At 49.3% G+C, this 23,577-nt stretch overlaps 1 protein-coding gene and 1 pseudogene across 1 annotated transcript in view; one reads left to right on the top strand and one right to left on the bottom strand.

The window, feature by feature from the left end:
* The window catches only part of LOC133361311 (oocyte zinc finger protein XlCOF22-like), a 95,013-nt gene extending 79,750 nt beyond the window's left edge, over window positions 1-15,263 (top strand). Inside the window, exons 3-4 of the mRNA XM_061580249.1 lie at window positions 6,298-6,741; window positions 14,817-15,263. Of these exons, the coding sequence (XP_061436233.1) occupies window positions 6,298-6,741; window positions 14,817-15,263 (891 nt within the window). The remainder of the gene's footprint in view (window positions 1-6,297; window positions 6,742-14,816) is intronic.
* LOC133361268 (zinc finger protein 84-like) overlaps window positions 1-23,577 on the bottom strand; it is a 539,839-nt pseudogene that overhangs the window by 365,519 nt on the left and 150,743 nt on the right.

Here is a 23,577-nt window from a genome sequence, read left to right as displayed (position 1 = left end):
CAAGCGAGTGAGTGGACTTGTAAAACAAACGGCACGAAAGTGATTTGATTGGTACAGCGAGTGGTCAAATATGTAATAATTGAGAGGATGAGTGTTTCAAAAGGTTGCTAAATCTGAGCGTTTTTACAACCTCCCCAGGCCCTCCAACATCAAACAGAAACTACTCCTTCCCAACAACATGGACAGACAACGCAAGTGGGCTGACATCTTGGAGGACTATGATGGTAAGTCACAGTTACCTGCATCACGTGGCTTTTATGCAGAGGAGGCAGCTCCCTGATTAATTATTTTTCTTGGTGGTGATGGGAAGAGGTAAACGGTCAAGTGTGGCAAACAGCATGGATTTAGAGCTGCGTTTCAGCCATATTGGGTTAAATTGGGGTCTCAACTTTATGAAATTGATGATCTCAACATGCTTACAAAAATGTGACTTGTAATGTTTTACTGCCATGTGACTAATGTTTCTCAACAGTAGGTCATGTTATGTGTTAAGAGGTAATTACAAGAATCTCAGAATTAGTTGTGTGAATATCCACGTGCTTCGTTCTCTAATACATTACTCGTCCTTTGAATTAATTTTGTTTTCCGTAGCCAGGGAGTCATGGCGCCAATCGACCACGTGGGGGGACATTATGGATGAAGTGGACCCTTTCCCAGGCCAAAGCTATGAAAATCGTTCCCCAAAGGTGTGTATGGGGTCTATGGGAGTCAAACACCACATTCTCTCCACACTCCCACACCATTGCACCAAAACATCACTACACCTCACATCACCACACAATCTCTTCACATCACCACCAACTCGATACAATATACTCTTAGTTTTTTCGGTAAAGTCACGTACGTGACTCTTTCTTAGGTTTTTTCGGTAAAGTCGCATACGTGAGTATGAATGCTTGCAGTCACGAAAGATTCAATTCGAGAATCAATACAATAGCATAGAGCCTCATAAAGCGCCAATACCATCACAAGGCACCGTCTCTCCAGAACATTCCACAATTTCACCTCTCCGTATCACAACACCATCTCCCAACACCATCACTCCATCTCTCCATAATCACGTCATGCCATGAGTTAATGTGCATGTTTGCATCCGTACATAGATGTGCCAGTATGCATTTTTGTTTGTCTATGTGCCCGTCTATGTTTGTGTGCCTGCGAGAATAGATTTTGTCCTGAGTGCGCATGTCTGAATGATCATGTGCTTATCTTCGCGTGAACAGAGGAGCATTGGGGAGGTGAAGAACGTCAGCGGAGTGAAGCGTCTCCAGGAGGACAAGCGCCTTGCGAAGGAGAAATGCCCAATGGAAGAGAAGCGCCCCAATGAGGTGAAGCGCCTCGCCAAGGTGAAGCACCAAACGGAGCAGAAGTGCCTTCGAAATAATATCCTCAAAGACGTGAAACGGGTCATGGAAAAGCGCCTCCTTGAAGAAACGCGCTTCATGGAGGAGAAGCGCCTTCGCGAGGTGAAGCGTCTCAAGGAGAAGCATCTGGAGGAAGAGAAGCGCCTCATAGATGTGAAGCGGGTCGAGGAAGAGAAGCGCCTCATGGAGGAGAAGCGGGTGGAAGAAGAGAAGCGCCTTGTCGAGGAGCAGCGCCTCATTGAGGTGCAGCGAGTCGAGGAAGAGAAGCGCCTCATGGAGGAGAATCGCCTCTTTGAGGTGAAGCGTCTCATAGAGCTGAAGCGTCTTGAGAAAAAAAATAAGCGACTTGAGGAGAGGCGCTTTCGCAAGGTGAAGCTCCTCGAGGAGAAACGTCTCATGCAGGAGAAGCGCCTCGTTGAGGTGAAGCGTCAAGAGGAGGAGGAGCACTTGATGGAGGAGAAGCGTCTTGTGGAGCAAAAGCGCCTCGAGGAAGAGCAGCGCCTCGCCAAGATCGAGCGACAATGGCTCCAGACCGATACCACCAGCAGCAGCACCACTACTACTGACACCACCTCCACCACCGCCGCCATCGCCGCCGCCACGTCCTCCAATCCTGTGTGGGGCCCAATTGCTCCGAGCTTTGGAGAAGAGGGCTTCCAAGAAGATAAAGCAAACTCCGGAGTCGCTGAGCCACGGTAAAGCACTCTGCGTGTGCGCCCTGTGTGTTTATTTTTGTTATTTATTGCCATGCTTCTCACGCAGCATCAGCCTTACTCGGTCTCAAGACTTTTTTTCAGGAGGATCCTGCCAAGTTTGCTCGCATTTTTCAAGAAAGTTGCGACTGTTTGCGATCCAAATTGAACAATTTGCATTGCTTGTGTGGGTTTAGTAACAGGGAGAAAGCTGCAGAACATTCCCAGAACAGGTGGCTGCACAATCCACACGGAGAATGTGGCCAAACGTGGAAATCAAACCCAGGTCAATGTTGCTGTGATGCACAGGTGCTCAAGCCCTGTCGCGCTCTCAAAATTCACAGACACTGCAAACTCCACGTGTACATTCCGCTATACTGAGGACAGATTTATTTTTCATAACTGGTTTCTGGGTTAGACCACATAACGAAGTGGGCATATCTTCACCATGTAACCCTCCATCCACCGTGAGATTTTCGCTGTCTATCGCCTGTTTCTAGGCCATTTGCCAAGTCGCCTTGTAATGCACAGCGACAGCTACCACTGAGAGGGGTGTCCAATTTAAAACGCGATGAGATGAGAGATGCGAGAGGCTCATCGCATGCAATGCACTCTGAGATGTCTTCGACGTCAAGGGAGGTGGCTCTCTCGACCACAAATCACCGACGGACACTTTTTTGAAATCGTGGATGTGTTGAAGCGGCCAAATGGTCGTGCACTCATTCTTCACAGCTTACAGTTCAGATCTTGCCTCACGCCTTGGCTATTATTGCTGCTGCATTGACCACACAGATCCACACCCATTCCGTCACAGTGGACGTTCAGGATCTCTATCGATGCCATTTGAAATGCTTAGGACATTATGTGCAAGGGGTCAATTAGAATATACAAATAGAAAAATGTCAATCTAGATTTGAAGTTGTCGTGACTACAGGGATCCATACTCTTTGGTTATATCGTTAAATTCACGTAGGTATGAAATAAAATAAATTAAATTAAATCACGACGTTTCGATGGCCATGTCGTTATTGCAAGAAAGTTTCTTGCTGTGGTTTTCCCACCTGATGATGATTGCTTGTGTTGCAATCTAAACGTTGTGATTTAATTTATTTTATACCGACGTGACTTTACCGAAAGAACCAAAAAAATTTCACTTCAAATTATTCAGCTAAATTTGCACAGCAACGCCACCCACTACTGTGAAACTACAGCAGTCTGTGTGGGACACAGCTGCACCTATCTCAAGGATAGCCTGGTGCCATGAGAATGACAGCACCAATACTAAGCACACTCACTGGCCATGTCGTTATTGCTGTTTCTATTCAGCTCGAATTAATCCGCCACACATTCCACCCACGGACGATGGGAAGATGGCGATGTCTACCGTAGCAGCAAGGTGGAACGGTGTCGTGTTTGACAGACAACCATCACAGTTTTACCATGTCTAGTGGTGGTCTCCCAGTTACAGGTTGAGTCAAGACTAAGAATATGCAGTCTATTCTTAGTCTTAAGCCTCACCTTACCATATTAATAAAAGTATGCGGCCCTTGCCCCACCACCTTCTCCAACCATTATATAAACGGAGTGGTAGCTAATGCAATCTCTCATTTACTTGATACAGCTGTCGTGGCTGTGACGGTACCACCTTAAGACGGAAGCTTGTGTTGCCTCCGAAACGTCGTGATTTTTATTTTATTTTTTATTTTACTTTTTAATGTTTTTTACCTACGTGACTTTACCGAAAAAACCTAAGAATATGAATCATTGCAGTCACGAAAGCTTCAAATCTAGAACGGTGTCGTGTTGTCTCTTCACAGATCTGAGCCAGCTCAGCCCTCCTCCTCACTCGTCCAGGCCTTTGAAGTGAAGACAGAGGTTGTGGAGAAGGAGACGAAGGAAGAGGTGAAGGAGATGGAGGATGAAGTAGAGACGGAGGAAGAGAAGGCAAAGGAGGACGAGATTGTGATGGTGACAATGGAGGAGAACACGGAGGGAGAGGAGGAAGACAATACAGAGATGGAGGACAAGGAGACAACAAAGGATGAACAGATGGTCGTGGTGGAGGACATGGAGACGACGGACAAAGGGGAAACAATGGTGGTGGAGGAGGAAGAGAAGACGGTGGTGGAGATGGTGGTGCCGGAAGTTGAGGAGGAGATGAAGGAAGAAGAGATGGTGCTAGCGGAGGAGAAGAAGATGGAGAAGATGGAGGTGGCGCAGGAAGAGGAGGAGGTAGAGGAGAAGATGGTGGAGGATGAAGAAGAGGGGGTGGAGGAGGACGAGACGGAGGAGAAGATGGAAGAGGTGCAGGTGGAGATGCACGAAAAGAAGAGGAAGCGAGGGGGCCTCGCTCGCGTGGCGAGAACGATCGCCTCACTCCTCCGCCGCGTGCTGCTTTGTGGTGGCAGGTCCACCGCCCAGTAGGGGTGGTGGCGGTGGTCGTGCATCGGTGCCGACCGTGACCACTATCACCACACTACCCGCCCACCCCGTGATACTCGCTACACACACCACACGGTTCCCCAGAGAGACGGTGCAACGTTCAGGTCCAGAATACCGAAGTATACCGGGAATCACCTGTACTTAAAAACACGTAAATTGATAACACTATAAACAATAACACTAAACATTAAACGACAAAAAAAGCTACCAACTGGTTTTATAATTTATACCACCATAAACGGAGCTACGGTATTTTAATTTCATTAGAAGTATTATAATGGAACTCTACACATGTTTGTTAATTGTCCGTTCAATCGAACCGACGGTCGGATATGTGAACTGTGGGGGTCGAGGGTAAGAATGGCATTCAAATTTTAGAATGACAATTTGGTCGTTTTAGCAAATTACTGTACTTGAATGTATGTTATGTGCAAATGCAAATTGTTAGTCGTAAATGCGAGGGAGGGGTTAAGAGGTGCACGTTTAATCCAGTGTTAACATTTATTTTAGCATCATATTTAAGGACACTGTTGTTGATAAGAATTCGTCTGGACATGTTACGTGCCTTGTTCTACTCGATCAACCAAAATTAGTACAATGTCGGTCATACAGGAGTGTGATTTCATTCATGAGTAGTATTCACAGAGCCCCGATGACACTAACCTACCTAAGGTTATGGTTAAAAAAGTAATCTTGAGTGACTTAATTCTGAGCTCAGACATGATCATCGCAATCATTTCCAAAGACGTGTGGGGTCCTGCGAGAGCAGGTCCCGACTACAAACAGCTGGGCAGCAGAATCGGAAGTAGCTGCGTTACCCTCGAAATGTGATGTTGCTGCTGTTCTTGCTGTTGTAGTTGCTTCTGTTGCTGTAATAATCGCAGAGAGGTGGTGTTCCGTGATGGGATGACGCCTTTGATTAAAGCCTCTGTTCAAACTCACCCGATTGACGCCCTTGATCGTCGCATTTTATCAACTCTGATATTGTAGACTCTCACATGTTAAGCTCTATCATAGTGAAACATAATATTATAACCTATGAACTACAACCTATCCATTGTAACGCTGTAAAAGAATATTACCTATTGGGTTTCACTCCCTCGTCGAGAAGGCCGCTCTCTTCCTTTTCTAAAGTTACATGCTAATTTCTCTGCATTCACTTTAAATCGAGGACAAAGTTTTTCCATTTATTCAAAATAAGCGCACAATTACACACTGAGATGCACTTACATATTCATGCATGAAGTACAATGGACACATTACTCTTCGGTATGTTAATAGACATGCGGATTGTACCTTCCAAAATTAACAATCGAATGGAAATATCCTGAAAGACAAAGGATTGGATCCTAGGGGGGGAGTTATAAGGCGGCTCAGAAGCAGAGCTCAATGCCATTTCGAGAGGGAACTTGATGAGGTTGGACGCTCGACTCGTCGCTCTGCTGATCGCCCTTCAACCGCGAGACAACGCAGCCTGGCGAGCACAATTGCTGAGTCGACAGTTAGGCGACGTTGCGTCGGGAGAGTTCGTGGCGACATCTTCAGACGGGTTCCAGACATCGATATACCGTGAATCTCCAAGTAAGTGTCTATTTTCGCGGATAAACTCTTAAACGTTTTCGTCGTTGAATTAGCGGGATTTTTTTTCGTCTTGGTTAGACGCGAGCGTCGTTCTTGTTTTATCAATTAACAAAATCCAAAACTCAACGCTAAACATCCTTGCGACCGATAGCGTACTTTTGACTCAATAACACCGCTGCTGTTACTACGCTCACATGGAGCAGAGACGCTCTCCACAGCCCCACGCACACGGAGGCAAGAAGCCATTCAATTGCTCTGTGTGTGGTAAGTCCTTTTCACGGCCATCACATCTTCAGAGACACCAGAGAACACACACGGGCGAGAAGCCGTTCCTGTGTTCTGTGTGTGGGAAGACATTTTCACAGTCATCAACTCTTCAAAACCACCAAAGAACACACACGGGCGAGAAGCCATTCCTGTGCCCTGTGTGTGGGAAGACATTTGCACGGTCATCACATCTTCAGAGTCATAAGAAAACACACACGGGCGAGAAGCCATTCCTGTGCACTGTGTGTGGGAAGTCATTTTCACAGTCATCAAAACGGAAGAGTCATCAGAGAACACACACGGGCGAGAAGCCATTCCTGTGCCCTGTGTGTGGGAAGACATTTGCACACTCATCACATCTTCAGCGTCACCAGAGAACACACACGGGCGAGAAGCCATTCTTGTGCCCTGTGTGTGGGGAGGCATTTGCACACTCATCAAACATGAACAGGCATCAGAAGGTCCACAATGATAGGAAACTGAAATCAAAAGCTGAAATTCAAGGTGCTGCAATGAGTCCTGAAGAAGTTTCCACCTTCGATCCCATGCAGTTGGATCCCGAGAGATGGCTGGATGTAATGGAGTGGCTCGAGAGTCAACCAGAGAGCTCGGGGTGACTGAAAAAAATTAAGTCATGTGGTTATACCTTTTAATCCCTATCGAGTACTTTTTGGTTATAATTTTGACCATTTTAGTTTTACAGTTTTTGTGAGTTTAATTACGTGCACAGTGGTGGTTTGTAATGTTATCGGATTACTTGCCGAAGTGGTGTGATGAGCACTGATTGTGAGAGGGTTCAATTGTAGTCATTAAGTGTTCCTGTTGAGCTAAAGTTGGAATGCGTCTGTAGTTAGATCTTTACTCAACATTTTAAACGGTTTTTTTCAAGTATATAGCTTTTTTTATTGGTATTAATCAACTTTAGATAGCCGATTCCAGGATGTACATTGATGACGCGATCGTTGGATATATGGCCTTGACTTCAACATAGACGCACAGTGAACAAATGTGGTGAACTAATAAGGAAATCATGGGGAATGATACTTTAACGCTTTGGTATTCCTGGAACGGAAATGGTTTGCATTGTACTGGAAATGTGTGAACATAGGACATAATAAATATTCCCTTCGAGTTTTGACGTAAAAATGATTGCAGATGAATAAAAACGTATTTTTAACAAATGTTTGTCCGTTCTTTATTTTATAATGTTCCTAGCAAAAACATGTTAAGATAATTTCAGGTGGAGGATCTCCGTCACACAAGTGTGCCCTTAACCGGCAGCATCTTAGCTGTCTACCCTATTAACACGTGTTCCTTGAGGGGAAAGGCCCCCGTAGTTAATCGTTCATCAACGTACCAGTCCCAAATCCCGAAGTATGTCGGGGATAAACTGTACTCTATAACATGTAAACTGTTATACTATACACGATAACACTAAACATTAAACAATTATAAACTAGTGTTTTAAATTATAACCATATAAACGTATGTAACGTATTATAATATCATCAGAAGCATTATAATCACAGTGTGGTTGTATAATAATCGCACTCTGCTCATGTAACACTCAAGTGACAGAACTCAACAAAAAAACGCCGCAATAAAAAGAACAACATCTATGGACAAATCCTAAAAACAGACAACACACGCACGTTAGTAGCTGTTAGCAGAAGACAACACCGAGCACCTTCAACTATACACATCATACAGCCAACTCGTAAATGGGGCGGTATATGACAGCCTTCGCTGCTGTCGACGGAGCCAAGCAGCGAATGTTTAACTCCATTGTTTCAGAATCCGTGTCATCACCCGGCCACAGCGCCTTAGCCAAACTACATCTCCCCAACAAGGCAGCCTTCCCTATGCTGTGTATTTTAGCAGTATATTTACTGACGCACTTGAAGATAACAATTAGTCTAGAAATGGCAGCCGACTTGTTCTACCAACATGATTTCAATTTATATCCGAAAGAAGTATGAGTTCATTCATGAGTAGTATTCACTAAGCCCCGATAGCACTAACCTACACACAGTTATGATTAAACAAAGTAAAAATTAGTCGCTCATCCCGAGCTCAGACATGATCATAGCAATTATTTCCAAATCCTTGTCGGGTCCCACGAGAACAGGGGGCCTCGCTCGCGTGGCGACAGCGATCGCCTCACTCCTCCGCCGCGTGCTGCTTTGTGGTGGCAGGTCCACCGCCCAGTAGGGGTGGTGGCGGTGGTCGTGCATCGGTGCCAACCGTGACCGCTATCACCACACTACCCACTCACCCCGTGATACTCGCTACACACACCACACGGGTCCCCAGAGAGACGGTGCCACTGGGACCACAGCTGGGGAATGAAGCTGAGCAGCAGATGCCAGGACTACAGCGGAGAATGACTGCTGCCGGCGCAGCCAATGACATCGCCTGTTGCAATCCTTGCTCTGTGTGCGCGCGAGTCAGTGGGGAGGGGGGTGTGGACGTCATCGCTCACCCCCCATGCACAAATCATTTTCTTTTTAACTCCTCTATACCCGGTCGATATCCCTGTACCGGTATTAGTATTATTCCTACCAGCCCACCCCGCAGGGTCCTGTTTTCAAATACGTATTTAAAAATATGTTTTCAATTTTTTAAAAATTTAGAATGTCGTTGTCCATGTGGGGAGCGCAGTGGATCGTTTCGTCTAAGTTGCTTTTCGGAATCCGCGTGATAACCCAGTCACATCGCCTAACTCCAGTCAAAGCACCTTACCCAAACTACATCTCCCCACCAAGCAGACTTACCGCTGCTGTGTATTGTGTTTATGGGATAACAGAGGTGTGTATTATCCCATACGCCTTGACCAAAACGACTGATTGTCCGCTTAACACCATAGGCCGTAAAACACTATTGGAGACAGTGTTGTTTGAGAGCAGCTTTTAAAGTCGAGTGTGGTCACTACGCGTCTGTACGTGCTCCCTCCCGAAGCTTGGCGGTTTTTGGCAACGCCACGGGGCTGCATTCACTTTAAATTGAGGACAACGGAGGGCATGGCGAACGTGTTTATCCATTTATTCAAAATTTGTTGTTGATAATAATTCGTCTGGACATGGCACGTGCCTTATTCTACTTGATTAACAAAAATTAGTACAATGCCATACAGTAGTGTGATTTCATTCATGAGTAGTATTCATAGAGCCCCGATGACACTAACCTACCTAAAGTTATGGTTAAACAACGTAATCTTGAGTGACTTAATTCTCAGCTCAGACATGATCATCGCAATCATTTCCAAAGACGTGTGGGGTCCTGCGAGAGCAGGTCCCGACTACAAACAGCTGGGCAGCAGAATCGTAAGTAGCTGCGTCGCCCTCGAAATGTGATGTTGCTGCTGTTGTTGTCGCTACTGTTGTTGCTGCTGTAGTTGCTTCTGTTGCTGTGATATACGCAGGGAGGTGGTGTTCCGTGATGGGATGACGCCTTTGATTAAAGCCTCTGATCAAACTCACCCGATTGACGCCCTTGATCGTCGCATTTGATCAACTCTGATATTGTATACTCTCACATCTTAAGCTCTATCATAGTGAAACATAATATTATAACCTATGAACTACAACCTATCCATTGTAACGCTATTGGATTTCACTTCCTCGTCGAGAAGGCCGCTCTCTTCCTTTTCTAAAGTTATATGCTAATTTCTCTGCATTCACTTTGAATCGAGGACAATGTTTTTCCATTAATTCAAAATAAGCGCACAATTACACACTGAGATGCACTTACATATTCATGCATGAAGCACAATGGGCACATTACTCTTCGGTATGTTAATAGACATGCGGATTGTACCTTCCAAAATTAGCAATCGAATGCAAATATCCTGAGAGACAAAGGATTGGATCCTAGGGGGGGAGTTATAAGGAAGCTCAGAAGCAGAGCTCAATGCCATTTCGAGAGGGAACTTGATGAGGTTGGACGCTCGACTCGTCGCTCTGCTGATCGCCCTTCAACCGCGAGACAACGCAGCCTGGCGAGCACAATTGCTGTGTCGACAGTTAGGCGACTTTGCGTCGGGAGAGATCGTGGCGACATCTTCAGACGAGTTCTAGACATCCATATACCGTGAATCTCCAAGTAAGTGTCTATTATCGCGGATAAACTCTTAAACGTGTTTTGTCGTCATATTTACGGGATTTTTTTGCGTCTCGGTTAGACGCGAGTGTCGTTCTTGTTTTAGCAGTTAACGAAATCCAAAACTAAACGCTAAACATCCTTTCGGCCGATAGCGTACTTTTGATTCGATAACACCGCTGCTGTTACTACGCTCACATGGAGCAGAGACGCTCTCCACAGCCCCACGCACACGGAGGAAAGAAGCAATTCAATTGCTCTGTGTGTGGGAAGTCCTTTTCACGGCCATCAGATCTTCAGAGACACCAGAGAACACACACGGGCGAGAAGTCGTTCCTGTGTTCTGTGTGTGGGAAGACATTTGCACACTCATCACATCTTCAGAGTCACCAGAAAACACACACGGGTGAGAAGCCATTCCTGTGCCCTGTGTGTGGGAAGACATTTGCACAATCGACAACTCTTCAAACTCATCAGAGAACGCACACGGGCGAGAAGCCATTCCAGTGCCCTGTGTGCGGGAAGACATTTGCACAATCGACAACTCTTCAAACTCATCAGAGAACGCACACGGGCGAGAAGCCATTCCTGTGCCCTGTGTGCGGGAAGACATTTGCACAATCGACAACTCTTCACACTCATCAGAGAACGCACACGGGCGAGAAGCCATTCTTGTGCCCTGTGTGTGGGAAGACATTTGCAAAGTCATCACATATTCAGCGTCACCAGAGAACGCACACAGGCGAGAAGCCATTCTTGTGCTCTGTGTGTGGGGAGGCATTTTCACAGTCATCAACCAGGAACAGGCATCAGAAGGTCCACAATGATAGGAAACTGAAATCAAAAGCTGAAATTCAAGGTGCTGCAATGAGTTCTAAAGAAGTTTCCACCTTCGATCCCATGCAGTTGGATCCCGAGAGATGGCTGGATGTAATGGAGTGGCTCGAGAGTCAACCAGAGAGCTCGGGGTGACTGAAAAAAAATTACGTCATGTGGTTATACCTTTTAAATCCGTATCGAGTACTTTTGTGTATAATTTTGACCATTTTAGTTTTACAGTTTTTGAGAGTTTAATGACGTGCACAGTGGTGGTTTGTAATGTTATCGGATTACTTGCCGAAGTGGTGTGATGAGCACTGGTTGTGAGAGGGTTCAATTGTAGTCGTTAAGTGTTCCTGTTGAGCTAAAGTTGGAATGCGTCTGTAGTTAGATCTTTACTCAACATTTTAAACGATTTTTTTTCAAGTATATAGCTGTATTAATCGACTTTAGATAGCTGTTTTCAGGATGTACATTGATGACGCGTTCGTTGGATATATGGCCTTGACTTCAACATAGACGCACAGTGAACAAATGTGGTGAACTAATAAGGAAATAATGGGGAATGATACTTTAACGCTTTGGTATTCCTGGAACGGATATGGTTTGCATTGTACTGGAAATGTGTGAACATAGGACATAATAAATATTCCATTCGAGTTTTGACCTAAAAATTATTGCAGATGAATAAAAACGATTTTTTAACAAATGTTTGTCCGGTCTTTATTTATAATGTTCCTAGCAAAAACATGTTAAGATAATTTCAAATGGAGTATCTCCGTCACACAAGTATGTCGGGGATAAACTGTTCTCTATAACATGTCAACTGTAATACTATGAACGATAATACTAAACATTAAACGATTATAAACTAGTGTTTCAATTTATAACCATTTAAACGGAGCTAAGGTATTATAATATCATTAGAAGCATTAGAATCACAGTGTGGTCGTATAAGAATCGCTAATATGTATGTATAGTGTACGTGCAAGGATCGGATAAAAAATTATTACAATTACAACATGGTCATATTACAATCACGATTTTCACTGCTAGATGTCATCGATTAACAAGACGGAATATATTTATATAAATACACGCGCAAACCCATTATAAACGCATGCGATCATGAATCGTTACAATTTTATAACAATCACAAATTGTAACAAAGCGAAATTCCCACAAGCAAAACACCACGCTCACGTGACGAATTCTTAAACAAACTGCAACACTCAAGTGACAGAACTCAACAAAAAAACGCCGCAATAAAAAGAACCACATCAATGGACAAATTCTAAAAACAGACAACACACGCTTGTTAGTAGCTGTTAGAAGAAGACAACACCTAGCACCTTCAACTATACACATCATACAGCCAACTCGTAAATGGGGCGGTATATGACAGCCTTCGCTGCTGTCGACGGGGCCAAGCAGCGAGTGTGTGGGGGCCGTTGGCCCCCGGGGTCCCCCCCGCCTTCATCCCCTATTCCGTTTACGTTACCCCACCTCCCTATTACCCGCTACGGTTTCGCCGGCATTCGAACGCGACGCCCCTACTGTTACAGCCTCGCGCCGCGCTCCCACGCTGCGAGCATACGTGCGCACAGCATCATCAATCAAACGCCGTGCTCGCAGTATAGCCCTGTGCGGCACGTTACCAATGCGCATCCGTATCCGACACGTAACGAACGTACGCACACACACACACCGCGTCGTGCACTCCAACTCCACACGGACTACTCAAGTTACGATCGCGCACCTGTATCACACACGGAGTGAACACACACGACACCCACTCTCGCACCGCTCTGCGCAGCGCTCCCCCGAGGCGAGCCGCAGCACTACAGAATCACTGCGTACACACGCGCAACCCGCGCGCTCAGCTCCGCGCAGCGCTCACTCACGTGGCGAACCACTGTGCACACAGCGCACCCACACGCTCACACTGCACGACAAGATCACGCGAGACCACGCTTCGCTATTAATGATTTATTATATGCTACCTGCGAATTGATGTTGAATCAGTGAGTCGACGAGGCTGGCCTATTCCACTAAACCTGTACCTATTCCCTATTTATCGGCTTACGATACCCTACTTCACCTCCCCACTCACAGCGCACCTCGATGCGTCGCGCGGACGCCCGGGTCGCTGGCTGGAGCCGCGGCTGGTCCGCTGGCCTGGAGAGAAGAGAGCGATTTCCCCTCTGCGCCCCTCTATTTATCCTCCCTACCTCAAAGGGGATGCTGCGCTGAACAATGGGCTCGTGCACCTCGAGCCCGCGCACGGCGGTTCCGGGCGCTTTTGATCTGCTAATCAGTGAGCGGCGTTGGCGGCGTACATCCTAATTAATCCCTTACCCTTCTTAACAATGGGGCCTGCGCGCTCAAGCGTAATTATCCCAACCCGCCATGACTATGCGCAACAGCTCCTGCGGTCCCGTCGACCCGTGGGGGTGTGTGTGGGGGGAAATGCGCCTCAACCGCGGTGGCCGAATGCCCCACGCCGCGACCACACCATATTAAGGCCGGCCGCAGCGCCGCGGTGCCACGTAGCACGGGGGAGGTCATCCAATTCCCTGATCGCCGGAAACCGTGAGAATTAATCCCGATAAGGGTCTCTCGGATAAAAACCGGTCGGCCAGGCGACCTCCCCTCGGAGCTCTATGGGGGGGGGGGGGAAATGAGTGCGGGTGTGTTCATGTGAGGTGAGGTGAGGGGGACGCGGGGTCGGCTCCGTTGCTTGGTGGTGGCGAGGTCGGGGATTTGGTGCCTGCCGAACGGCTTCGTGGCGGCGGCATCACAGTATTATTAGTTTTGAACAACAAAAATGGAGGTTCGTGATTATTATCGCATAATAATAATTATAATTGCACTGTGATAATGTTAGAATCACACTTTGGCCATATGCATGTTAAGTGAATGCGAACCGGGGGTAGGATATGCAAGATTTGAATCTCATTACAATTATTAAAATCCCACTGTAGTCGCATTAGAATCAAACTGTCCACTGTTGGATGAAAGGGGAAAAGCAGCTCCGCCTGCGCAGACAGCAGCAGCAGAAGTGCGGGAGCAGCAGAAGCAGCAGCAGCAGCAGCAGGCGCTGCCACCGCGGCAACAGCAGCTGCAGCAGCAGCAGCAGACCTCCACCGACGCTGCTGATGGTCACGCGCAGCCAATGACTGACGGCGGGGAAGATGGTTTCACCGTCGTTGAGTCGAGAAAGCGGAAGGCGAGAGGAGGCAATTCGGGGGGGGGGGCGCGGTGGCACCCTTCCAAAACGCGTGGCCGCCGCCGAGAAAGACAACAGCGACAGTGACGAACGGGACAACCGCCCGAACGCAACAGCAGGGCGCGGCGGTGAGGCCGAGCCACAGGGTGCGGTGGTCGTCATTGACGAGGCCCACCGGCCGGTTGATGCCGAGGCAGAGGGGCGACCACCAGACCCGGACTCGGCTGCCCCGGAAGGGGGGGGGGGGTGCTGGAAGCCACCGATTAGCCTGCCGATGACACGGCGCTCGGGGGTGACGACCAGCTCACCTCCTCACCCGACCAGGTGAGGGAGGCAGAGGCCGCAGAGGGGAGCCGGCCCGAGTTGGAAGACACCTCCGATCGGCACGGTGCGTTGGAAGAGGTAACCACCGAGCCTCACACAAGCGTGCCGGGAGACTCAGACGACGGAGGGTCGGAGTTAGAGATAGAAGACAACTTGAGTGAGGGGAGCAACTCACATGTTAAGAAGAAACGAGAGTACACACCCGGCAAGATTGTCAAATTCCTCCGAACTAGTTACAAGAAGCGGGGGGTCGACATCGGAGATTCTTTCCCCGATGTGCAGGCCTTCTTGAAGGTCGCGCAGACAATCATCAGCGACATGGAAAAGCACAAATGCACCCCGCAGGAAGGCAATCGGCTGAGGGGTTTCATGCAGAAAGCAAGAAAGGGGAGCATGTTCCAACCGGAGTGCCGCCCCGCTGATGCTGTTGCTGAAGCCGACGCCTAAAGCCATGTCTTCCTCAGGTGTAAGGATCGCGAGTTTAAACTGCAACGGAGCTCGAAGCGATCAGAGGTGGCACCGCATCTGCAGCTTCATTAGCGAGCAGAAAGCGGATGTGACGTTTCTGCAAGAAACGCACCTTGACGCAACTCTGCAGCCCCAGCGCCAGCACCTCTTGGGCAGCCAGACCTTCTTCAGTCACGGAGAAGACAACCGCGCTGGTGTTGCAATTGTGTTTAGTCCAAAGTTTCTCCCAGAAGGCGTGGCCTTCAGAGAGATCCAAAAAGGCTATCTGATATCTGTAGACTTCGTGTTAAACAACACGAGGCTACGGTGTTTCAACGTTTATGCGCAGAGTAAGACCAGTGAGAGGAAACGCTTTTTCTCTGGCACACTGCGGAATGCCTTGGAGGCAGGCAGTGCGGACGGGGTGCTCACGGTCGTGGGGGGAGATATGAACTGCACCCTCGACCCGGCTCTCGACCGCAATAGTGCTGAGCCCCACCCGGAATCCGCACGGCCATTAGCCGACATGGTGCAGCAACTGGGTTTGCTCGACACGTGGCGACTGCAACACCCAGGCCAGAGGCAATACACTTGGTGCCGCGCGGGCCTGCAGGGGAGGATGAGCCTCGCCAGGCTGGACCGGCTGTACATCAGTGCGGACAGCGCTAACCGGCTCGGGGGCAGCAACATCACCCCGTCCGGTTTCTCTGACCACCACCTGGTCTCAGCACTGCTGCGAGTCCCCAGGGAGAGGCGTCGCTGCCCCTACTGGAAACTCGACGTGCAGCTGCTTGAGGACGAAAATTTCACGGAGGCATTCAGGGCCTGTTGGTCACACTGGGCAGCAACTAGGAGCAGTTTCAGCTCTGGTCAGCGATGGTGGGAACACACTAAAGCGCAAATTAGGGCCCTCTGTCTACAGCTTTCGAGCCAGCACGCCGCCGCCAAGGAGGAGACGGTGAAACACCTGGCGAGCGAGCGAGCTGCTGCTGCTCGAGGCTGAGATGGGCTCGGCCCAGGACGCGCACAACAACGAGGGCGAGGTGCTGCTGGAGAAGCGGCGACTTTTTAGGGCCGTCACGGACCAACAGGCACATAGTTCGTTTGTGCACAAAAAGGTGCAACACCTGGCACAGACGGATTCTCCCTCAAAGTATTTCTTTAGGCTAGGCAACAGACCCTCGAGCAATGAGAACGACATTTCAGGGTTGCTTACCCCAGAGGGGGAGACAGCAACTGCCGAGGGGGAAATTGCTAGGATCGCGAAGGACTTCTATTCACACCTGTTCAAGGCTGAGCACGTACAGGACGAGGCGGTTGAAGAACTACTAGCTGCGGGCCCTACTCTGGGGGACGCGGAGAGAGACAAACTGGAAAGCCCCGTCACCCTGGAGGAGCTGCACACTGCCATGAAAAGTCTGGCAGCTGGCAAATCCCCAGGGATCGATGGGCTGCCAGTTGAGTTCTACGAAACTTTCTGGGATGTACTCGGCCCTTGCCTGCTGGGGCTGCTGGAGGAGAGCCTGCGGGACGGGGAACTCCCGCAGAGCTGCAGGAGGGCGGTGGTCACCCTGTTGCCTAAGAAGGGGGACCTGCGTCGCATAGAAAACTGGCGGACCGTCTCCCTCCTGTGTGCCGACTATAAAATATTCGCCAAGGCGCTGGCAAACCGCCTCAAAGAGGTGGTGGATCAGCTCGTGCAACCCGAGCAGGCGTATTGCATCCCCGGCCGCTGCATCTATGACAACATCGGCACGGTCAGGGATGTGATCTCCCTCGCGGATATGCACGACGTGGATGCGGGTCTCCTATTCATGGACCAGGAGAAGGCGTTCGACAGGGTGAGCCACGAGTACCTGAGAAGACTGCTCCTCTCCTTCGGGTTCGGCCAGAACTTCACGGCACACGTGCACCTCCTATATACGGGCATATCCAGCCTCATAAAAATCAATCAAAGGCTTGGCTGCCCTGTTCCCGTGACAAGAGGAGTCAGGCAAAGGTGCCCTCTCTCGGGGCTCCTCTACACCCTGTCCCTTGAGCCGCTCTTGCGACGCCTGAGAAACACCTTGTCCGGGTTCAGGGTCCCGGGGCCGGAGAACGCAGTCATAAAGCTCTCCGCATATGCGGACGACGTATGCGCCGTGATCAACGACGCGCAGGACGTCGCTGCACTCTGCCGGGCGGTGGAGGTCTATGAAAAGGCCTCCTGCGCCAAAGTCAACTGGCGGAAGTGTGAGGCGTTATGGATGGGGTCACAAGGTGCAGTGAGTTCCGTGCTCCTCCCAGGCGGAGTCACCTGGCAGGGTGAGGGCGTGAAGTATCTCGGAGTGTACCTAGGGAAGCCCCAAGTCGTTCACAAAAACTGGACCGAGATGAGCGACGTATTTGATGCTAAACTGAGAGCGTGGGCACATCTCGCCCCACAAATGTCCTTCAGGGGGAGAGTGCTCATAGGGAATAACCTGGCAGCCTCGGTGCTGTGGCACAGAGCCAAGGCCCTCCAACCCCCGGGCTGGTTATTCACGAGGGCGAACAGGTCGCTTGCCCACTTTGTCTGGAACGGCAAGCACTGGATGAGGCCAGGGGTCCTCTGCCTGCCGGTGGGTGAGGGCGGCCAGGGCCTGGTAGACGTCACCGCTCGAGTGATGAGCTTCAGGCTCCAGGCCGTGAGAAACTTGCTATATGAACAAGAGGAGCTGCCCCGGACGTCGCTGGCCCTCGCCCTGCTGAGAAATGCGGGCGGGCGGCTGGGATATGGGAGGGAGCTCTTCCTTATGGACCTGTCCCTAGTCGATTGCACCGGACTGCCGGGCTATTACCAGAGCCTGTTGGAGGCGTGGCGGAGCCTGGAATGGAGCAGGGCGAGCCCGCACCACGGCCTTACACAATAGCCTCCTCGATGGAATCAGGGAGGAGGGAACGCTGGCCCTCCGTTTCGCCTCGGCAGGAGTGCGAACGGTTAGGGATCTTGTGAAGAGCCAGGACGGCCGCTCCAAATGGAAGAACGCGGCTGAGGTGAGCGGTGCCGCTGGGCTCCGCTCCATGATGGCCGGAGAAAAGTTGTTGCGAGAGGCGATCGCGGCGATGCGGAAGCTGCGTTTGCAGCTAGAAACGCCAGGAAACAGCGGTGCCACACGGCCGCCGCCCTCCTCCTCCCCCCCCCTCCCCTCCCCCCGCTTTCCAGGAGTTGCGCGTCTCCTGCATCCAGCCCCCCGGGCGCTGTGAGGCAGGGAGGTTGCTCAAGCTCGCGAACTGCAGAGACGTGGCCCTCAAGGGTGCCTCCAAGCGGGTGCTGTACGACTGCTGCGTCAAAACACTGCGGTGTCGAGAGCTGGAAAACCTACCGGACACGAAGTGGAGGGAGTTCTTCTCTCCCTTGATCGACACCACCCCCCAGTGGAAACAGCTCTACAAGGCCCCCGTTGCAAAGCGCAGCGGGGACCTCCAGTGGAGGCTGGCGCATTGGACGCTGCCCTCGGCGGCGTGGATCAGCAAGGTCACCCCGGGGGCATCAGACCTGTGCGTGTTCTGTGGCGCGAGGGAGGACCTCGCCCACCAGTACGTGGGGTGCTCGCGGCTGGACCCGCTGTTCAGACTCCTGGGAGCCGTGTTTAAGAAATTGGGGGTGCCCTTCTACAAGAGCGTTTTTATATGCGGGGTACCGTACCGGGCGGACAAGCGCCACATCCTGGCAAACTTTGTCTGCGCGCAAGCCAAGATGGCAGTATATAAAACGCGAAAAAAGAAACTGCGAGGTGACACGGACGATAGTTGTTCAGCGGAGGCAACGCTGAAAGGTCTGCTGAAAGCGAGGCTCCGGCTGGAGCACGCGTACTTTTTCCAGGTTGGAGATGCGCACGCCGTGTTCCAGGAGCGGTGGGGGGCCGGTCAGGCCCTCTGCACCAACACGAATGGTGAACTGACCTTCACTTTTTAATGATCGAGTCGAAACGGGCGTTAGACGCGGCGGTGTGGCGCGCTTGGCGGTGCGGGACACGCGCCGCGGTGTGTCACGCGGAGTGAGGCGGCGTGACGCACGTGGCATGGTGTAGCGCGCGCGGTGGTGCGGCACTCACTCAGCGGTGTGACGCACTTGGCGGCGCGGCACATGTGCTGAGGTGTGGCGCACGCGGCGGTGGGTCGCACCAGGTGGTGCGGCGCACGTGCCGTGGTGTGACGTGCGCGTCGCAGCATGGTGCATGCGGTGGTGTGACACACGTGTCGCGGAAATCTCGCGGGGTGGTGGTGCGTGCGCAGCGGTGTGCACACGTGACGTAGATGAATGTGCACGTGGCGGTGTGGCTCGCGCGGTGGCGTGGCGCACGGGCTGCGTTATCTAGCGGTGGTGATGTTACCGATGACTGTGACCTCGAACCATCAGGGGAGGAAGTGTGGAATAAGCGGGGGGGCCCTGCCAAGCAAAGAGGTGCCAAAGCTCGAAATGACACAGCGCGTCGGATGCTGTTGCGCGGCCGGTGCGTGGGGATTGTGGTGCCGGCGTTGCGCGTCGCGGGGCGGCGGTGGGATGGTGAGCTGTGCTTTTTGGTGTGGCCATTAAGGCTTGAATATTGCAAAATTCCAGGGCAATTTGCCGCTGGTGAATAAACTTATATAAAAGTCTATCTTGTTGTCACCACTTGTCCCTTAGTTGATGCACTGTCTTTACATCACCCACCTCTATGACCTCTACCTGACCCCGCCATGGGCGGAGTAACTTGGGGGACATACCCGGTGGCACCTGTGGGCAATACAACCATGCCCTGTCCCCCACTGCCCATGGAAGCACGTGCTCCCGACGGCCCGAGTTCTTTTCGTTAGCGGCTTGTGCTCTGGTGGGGAAAGGTCCTCGTTATGAATCGTTTCGCAACGTTCAGGTCCAGAATAGCGAAGTATACCGGGAATCACCTGCAGTTAAAAATATGTAAATTGATAACACTATAAACAATAACACTAAACATTAAACGACAAAAAAAGATATCAACTGGTTTTATAAATTATAGCACCATAAACGGAGGTACGGTATTTTAATTTCATTAGAAGTATTATAATGGAACTCTACACATGTTTGTTAATTGTCCGTTCAATCGAACCGACGGTCGGATATGTGAACTGTGGGGGGTCGAGGGTAAGAATGGCATTCAAATTTTAGAATGACAATTTGGTCGTTTTAGCAAATTACTGTACTTGAATGTATGTTATGTGCAAATGCAAATTTTTAGTCGTAAATGCGAGGGAGGGGTTAAGAGGTGCACGTTTAATCCAGTGTTAACATTTATTTTAGCATCATATTTAAGGACACTGTTGTTGATAAGAATTCGTCTGAACATGGCACGTGCCTTGTTCTACTCGATCAACCAAAATTAGTACAATGTCGGTCATACAGGAGTGTGATTTCATTCATGAGTAGTATTCACACAGCCCCGATGACACTAACCTACCTAAAGTTATGGTTAAACAAAGTCATCTGGAGTGACTTAATTCTCAGCTCAGACATGATCATCGCAATCATTTCCAAAGACGTGTGGGGTCCTGCGAGAGCAGGTCCCGACTACAAACAGCTGGGCAGCAGAATCGGAAGTAGCTGCGTCGCCCTCGAAATGTGATGTTGCTGCTGTTGTTGTCGCTGCTGTTGTTGCTGCTGTAGTTGCTTCTGTTGCTGTAATAAACGCAGGGAGGTGGTGTTCCGTGATGGGATGACGCCTTTGATTAAAGCCTCTGATCAAACTCACCCGATTGACGCCCTTGATCGTCGCATTTGATCAACTCTGATATTGTAGACTCTCACATGTTAAGTTCTAACATAGTGAAACATAATATTATAACCTATGAACTACAACCTATCCATTGTAACGCTGTAAAAGAATATTACCTATTGGGTTTCACTCCATCGTCGAGAAGGCCGCTCTCTTCCTTTTCTAAAGTTACATGCTAATTTTTCCATTCATTCAAAATAAGCGCACAATTACACACTGAGATGCACTTACATATTCATGCATGAGGCACAATGGGCACATTACCCTTCGGTATGTTAATAGACATGCGGATTGTACCTTCCAAAAATAACAATCGAATGCAAATATCCTGAAAGACAAAGGATTGGATCCTAGGGGGGGAGTTATAAGGCGGCTCAGAAGCAGAGCTCTATGCCATTTCGAGAGGGAACTTGATGAGGTTGGACGCTCGACTCGTCGCTCTGCTGATCGCCCTTCAACCGCGAGACAACGCAGCCTGGCGAGCACAATTGCTGTGTCGACAGTTAGTCGACTTTGCGTCCGGAGAGTTCGTGGCGACATCTTCAGACGGGTTCTAGACATCGATATACCGTGAATCTCCAAGTAAGTGTCTATTTTCACGGATAAAATCTTAAACGTGTTAGTCGTCAAATTTACGGGATTTTTTTGCGTCTCGGTTAGACGCGAGTGTCTTCTTGTTTTAGTAGTTAACAAAACTCAACGCTAAACATCCTTGCGGCCGATAGCGTACTTTTGACTCGATAACACCGCTGCTGTTACTACGCTCACATGGAGCAGAGACGCTCTCCACAGCCCCACGTACACGGAGACAAGAAGCCATTCAATTGCTCTGTGTGTGGTAAGTCCTTTTCACGGCCATCACACCTTCAGAGCCACCAGAGAACACACACGGGCGAGAAGTCGTTCCTGTGTTCTGTGTGTGGGATAGCGTTTTCACTTTCAGCAAACTGCCAACGCCATCAGAAAACACATACGGGCGAGAAGCCATTCCTGTGCCCTGTGTGTGGGAAGACATTTGCACACTCGTCACATCTTCAGAGTCACCAAAGAATACACACGGGCGAGAAGCCATTCCTGTGCCCTGTGTGTGGGAAGGCATTTGCACACTCGTCAACTCTTCAAACTCATCAGAGAACGCACACGGGCGAGAAGCCATTCCTGTGCCCTGTGTGTGGGAAGACATTTGCGAAGTCATCACATCTTCAGAGTCATCAGAGAACACACACGGGTGAGAAGCCATTCCTGTGCCGTGTGTGTGGGAAGGCATTTGCACAATCGTCAACTCTTCAAACTCATCAGAAAAAGCACACGGGCGAAAAGCCATTCCTGTGCCCTGTGTGTGGGAAGACATTTGCGAAGTCATCACATCTTCAGAGTCATCAGAGAACACACACGGGCGAGAAGCCATTCCTGTGCTCTGTGTGTGGGGAGGCCTTTACACACTCATCAAACATGAACAGGCATCAGAAGGTCCACAATGATAGGAAACTGAAATCAAAAGCTGAAATTCGAGGTGCTGGAATGAATCCTGAAGAAGTTTCCACCTTCGATCCCATGCAGTTGGATCCCGAGAGATGGCTGGATGTAATGGAGTGGCTCCAGGGTCAACCAGAGAGCTCGGGGTGACTGAAAAAAAATAACGTCATGTGGCTATACCTATTAAGCCGTATCGAGTACTTTTGTGTGTAATTTTAGTTATTTTAGTTTTACAGTTTTTGTGAGAGTTTAATGACGTGCACAGTGGTGGTTTGTAATGTTATCGGATTACTTGCCGAAGTGGTGTGATGAGCACTGGCTGTGAGAGGGTTGAATTGTAGTCGTTTGGTGTTACTGTTGAGCTAAAGTTGGAATGCGTCTGTAGGTACATCTTTACTCAACATTTTAAACGGATTTTTTTCAAGTATATAACTTTTTTTGGTTTAGATAACCGATTTCAGGATGTACATTGATGACGCGTTCGTTGGATATATGGCCTTGACTTCAACATAGACGCACAGTGAACAAATGTGGTGAACTAATAAGGAAATCATGGGGAATGATACTTTAACGCTTTGGCATTCCTGGAACGGAAATGGTTTGCATTGTACTGGGAATGTGTGAACATAGGACATAATAAATATTCCCTTCGAGTTTTGACGTAAAAATGATTGCAGATGAATAAAAATGTATTTTTAACAAATGTTTGTACGGTCTTTATTTTATAATGTTCCTAGCAATAACATGTTAAGATAATTTCAGGTGGAGGATCTCCGTCACACAAGTGTGCCCTTAACCGGCAGCATCTTGGCTGTCTACCCGATTAACACGCGTTCCTTGAGGGGAAAGGTCCCCGTAGTTAATCGTTCATCAACGTACCAGTCCCTAATCCCGAAGTATGTTGTACCTTATAACATGTAAACTGTTATACTATAAATAATAACACTAAACTTTAAACGATTATAAACTAGTGTTTTAATTTATAACCATATAAACGGAGGTAAGGTATTATAATATCATTAGAATTACAGTGTGGTCGTATAAGAATCGCTAATATGTTTGTATAGTGTACGTGCAAGGATCGG

Source organism: Lethenteron reissneri, chromosome 72 (assembly GCF_015708825.2).
Source record: "Lethenteron reissneri isolate LAM-NWPU_2019-01 chromosome 72, ASM1570882v1, whole genome shotgun sequence".
Classification (NCBI taxonomy): Eukaryota; Metazoa; Chordata; class Hyperoartia; order Petromyzontiformes; family Petromyzontidae; genus Lethenteron; species Lethenteron reissneri.
The sequence above is the reverse complement of the archived record's forward strand: the minus strand, read 5'-3'. Positions and strand labels throughout refer to the sequence as shown.